Raw genomic sequence first — 4176 nt, forward strand, 5'->3', positions numbered from 1 at the left:
TACACTAGATGGTTTGAACCTACCCTATTAGGTGAGGAGATACCGCCATTCTAGTAGGCATTCACCAAATTGTCAACTACATGTTAATAGAGGTTTAAACCAAACTAATGCAAAACAAATACATCATCAGAACATACTGAAAACTTCTGCCACATAATTCTCGAAAATGGATATAACAACCTGTTATGTTATTTGTAAAATGAGAGACTAATCTTTGTCGATAGGCTTTAGCATCTCTCAGGTCACCAGCTATAATGATAAGCTTCTTTAAACAATAACTCAACTTCTTTAAGCAATTAAACAGCACTTGAAAATTTTCTCAAGTTCTTTAAACAGTGCGGCAAAATTTCATACAACGCACAAACCTGAGATTACTCCTAGTTGATATGCTTGACATCTCTCAAGGACCAGCTCTTACGATCACTCAACTTCTTTAAGCAATTAATCGACACATAAGTTTCATTTAACGAGAGAGACCACATTCAATTCTGTTTTCGTCTTGTAGAAATCTTCAACCTAGGTTATCAGCCAGTTTCTCACAAAATCTAACCATCCCAAGGGAACAATCAAGGATTAGAAATAAAACCGATTAACAAAACACAATTTCATATGAAATAAATCCAGATTATTGCATGTTGTTGTATCTTGCTCCTCATAAATACATTCTTCATCAGAAACAATAATCGAGTAACAGTCGTTATGTACAATAATACAGTTTCCATAGCCTAACTCATACTCATGAAACATTTCACATCTATACAATATGGTATGAATGAGAAGAAGAGGCCATATTGACCTGAAAAGGGTTCTTATGAATTCATCATATAACATCAATGTCTTCAACATCAAGCCAGTCATTAGATTCCTTGGTCTCCAAGTTATGAGCACTTACCTGGCCAGACCCAGAATGTCTAATCTCAACAGAGTTGCTGTCCTTATCTGAATCGGCAGAGGCTCTGCTAAGTTGAACCCAATCTCTTGAGTCTTTTGTCGATGAATCAGAGCCAGATGTGACCTTCTTGTAACCTGCTGGTGCGTCTCCATCATCATCCTCCAGATCACTGAATGATACATCCTCATCATTCTCTACAGGGATGGAGGTTCCACCAACACCATCCATCTCTGAAGTTTCCTCTTTCAACCAATCATCACCATCATCCTCATATTTCTCATCCACGACTTTAGAGGAAGAATTAGAGAGTGGCAGTTGATATTTTGTCTCTTTTACTGGTCCTTCCTCAATAACAGGCTTGTCAATAATTTGGATTTCGCTACTCTGAACTGGGTGCTTGTCTGTCTCGACATCAACTGCCTGTGGGAGAGGACCTGATCTGATGGTAGACGTATTGGAAGGTGCAAAGTCAGATTGAGCACTAGGTGGCACAGAAAGATGCTGTTCTTCTGGGAAATCGGAAACTCCTTTCACATGAGTAGTGCTACTTCCTGAAGGGTCTGTCTCTGAATTTTCATTAGTTACCTTCTTAAGCTGATGAGACAACATGGCTCTAGCTTCCACTATCTGCAGACATATCATCAAGTCAAGCAAACCATAGTTGCTCAAACCAAAAATAACTAAGAAAACAAAGGCAATGAGAAAGAACAATGGAAAGGAAGTTTTGTTAGGAACTGGCTAGTCAGTGTTAGTGTCCTATTTTGTTTAGGATTGTATTAGGGAAACTAAAGGTGCACAGATTCTTGTCCTAAAAGAATTAGGAAAGAATTAAGTTTCCATGTACAATTTAGATTGGGAATCCTAGAAGCATATTTAGAAAAATAAAGAAAGTGTACTTCATATTCCATATAAAATAGGAAATAAAGTACTTTCCTATTTCCATGTAGAATAGGAAACTTAATTAAAGAATAGGCATGTAAACCACACCCTATACTTATAAATAGGTGCGGCAAGGCTAGAAAAAAGAGAGAGGAGCTAGAGATAGCCGAGAAAGGAAAGAGAGGGATTAGTTTTAGGGTTTGCAAAAGTACTGTAACTCTATTATTAATCAAAGACGTTGCGGTTTCTCTACCCAAAGAAATCACAACTGGACGCAGGCAAAAGTTCTGCAAAACCAGTATAAATCTTGCGTGTTTCTAGTTATTCTCTAATTTACTAAGCTTAGTCTATTGCCGGATACATCACAGAGCAAGATCTAGAGGAGAGTCAGAATTATAACAAGTTTTGGGTCAGTACTACATAGAATCAACTCACCTTAGGTGTAGACAAAAGCTCGGCATCATGTTTACTGAGTCTAGGGTGCAAGAGAACAAAATAAATCATCCAAAAGTGAGACTCGCTCATATGCTCAGGGCAAAGTTCAATTCTGAGAGCAGCCAATGATGGCACAAGCCGCTCAACAGCCAGAGCATGCTCTTGTTGAACATCAGACAATTCAAAATCTGGAAAATCAAAACTCACAATGTTCTTATTCCAAAGCCGTACAGTTTTCAAATCTATTGAATTATTGATCAAGCACAAATATTACGATGTACAAGAAATTTATCCAAATAAATTGAACAAAAAGCAGCAAATTGGCAATTACATATGAATAAAACATCTACTCGGATTTTAATATTCCCTGAAGAAATTAAAGTTTTAAGCCCTAACATCACAACCTGAACTGAGATTTAGCTCATTGAATCAGAATACAATGCATTAAATTCAAAGCTGCAATTGAAACAAATTGATCATTTACGAACATTGACAATAAAACGACACTAATTTACAATAAGATAACCAAATAATTCATGAAAATAAAGCACATTGATAACCAAATAATTCATGAAAACAAAGCACATTGAATTGAATTACACAATGAAATGGTCAAATCGAAGCAGAACATACCATCTGAGTCTTCGTCGTCGTCGGAGAGAGGGAAATCGAGCCAAGTCTCCGGATGCATAGAGATATTCCTGACGAACGCGAGAACTTCCTGGGTCACACCAAAAGCAGCACCAGCTGCCTCCACCTCCTCTTCCGATCCAAACTGAAGCAAATTCGAAGCGATCTTAGTGAACTCCGAAACCGCTATGTTACTTGACAGCTTCGAGATCCCGGTCTTGAACTTCCCGCCGATCTCCGCAAAGTCGCTGCGGATTCCGGAGATCACGTCCTCGTCGGAGGGTTCTGGATCGGAGGGATGGGTCGGGTCGGACGGGTTGTGGGGAGGAGGGGTAGTGGGATCGGGAGGCGGGGCGAGGAAGGAGGCGACGCCCCAGAACTGGCGAGTTAGGGTTTTGGTTAGCTCGGAGATGTCGCCTTTGACGGTGGGAGCCGACGGTGAATCGGATTCGGGTCGGGTTGAATTTGGGTCTGTACCATTGTTGGAGCTAGGGTTTGGGCCGTCGTAATCACCGTTGCCGTCGTCGTCGAGCTTGAGTGAGTTGGCGATGGATTTAGCCAGCCATGACATTGTGGATGGAAGAGATGACGCCGGTTCGGAAAGCTGTGAGCCCAAAGGCAAATGATGGTGTTTCCTTCTGACTTGCAGAGTCGGTCTTCTATAACTGGGAATTAAAGTGTTTCTTACGGCGTCGTTGCGTTTTATCCTAGTTTTAATTTAGCCATAGACATCTTGTGTTGCCAATCACCATGCGTACAGTGTGCCCACAGGCAACTATTATTGGAACTTAGACAAATCGCGCACTTTTCATAACAGTAATTTTTTTTTTAATATAAAATTTTAGAGGGTCAATAAATTTTTTGAAAATTGTAGTTTTTTTTTACTAATTATCTCTATTAATTAATAAAACTCTTTTTATCAATAAAAAAAAGGATGAAAATACTACTTAGTTTTCTATTACACAAAAAAAATGATGGGCAATAATGTAATTTTATAAGTCTAAATTTTACTATTTTTTATTCAAACCTCACCTACAAGTGATGTTTACCTCTAGTATTTAAAAAAAAAAAAAAAAAACACAAAAACAAAAACCGACCACTTCCCCCATGTTCTCTCTCTCTCTCTCTCTCTCCCCCTCTCTCCTTCTCATTTTCTAAAAGAAATATGTTCATACACACAAAGTGTGTAAGCAAATGCTAGTTATTTTTAACGAAAGAACTTCTGTTTTCTTTGCATTAAAAATAGTAAAAAAAAAATACATACGACATACAGTGGCGAAGCTACGTGAGGGCGAGGAGTGGCGGCCGCGCCTCCCCTTGTTCAACCCCTTCGCTCTCAT

General features: G+C 39.0%; 1 protein-coding gene across 1 annotated transcript; it reads right to left on the bottom strand.

Moving 5' to 3' along the window:
• Positions 1 to 589: 589 nt before the first annotated feature.
• LOC137741696 (uncharacterized) lies at positions 590 to 3592 on the bottom strand. Its single transcript, XM_068481410.2, has 3 exons — positions 2840 to 3592; positions 2207 to 2394; positions 590 to 1519 (listed from the first exon to the last, which is right to left on the bottom strand). The coding sequence occupies exons 1-3, from the start codon at positions 3405 to 3407 to the stop codon at positions 821 to 823; spliced, it is 1455 nt and encodes a 484-aa protein (XP_068337511.2). The 5' UTR covers positions 3408 to 3592; the 3' UTR covers positions 590 to 820.
• Between the last annotated feature and the right edge of the window lie 584 nt (positions 3593 to 4176).

This window comes from Pyrus communis, chromosome 15, assembly GCF_041283825.1.
Source record: "Pyrus communis isolate YQ-2024b chromosome 15, ASM4128382v1, whole genome shotgun sequence".
Taxonomy (NCBI): Eukaryota; Viridiplantae; Streptophyta; class Magnoliopsida; order Rosales; family Rosaceae; genus Pyrus; species Pyrus communis.

Bases quoted from the DNA above. Each gene is read 5' to 3' on its own strand.
- LOC137741696 (XM_068481410.2), bottom strand. From the start codon at position 3,407: ATGTCATGGCTGGCTAAATCCATCGCCAACTCACTCAAGCTCGACGAC. The intron at 2,395-2,839 runs GTATGTTCTGCT...TTGATTTTCCAG, and splicing joins CGACGACGAAGACTCAGATG to ATTTTGAATTGTCTGATGTT. The intron at 1,520-2,206 runs GTGAGTTGATTC...ATATGTCTGCAG, and splicing joins AGCTTTTGTCTACACCTAAG to ATAGTGGAAGCTAGAGCCAT.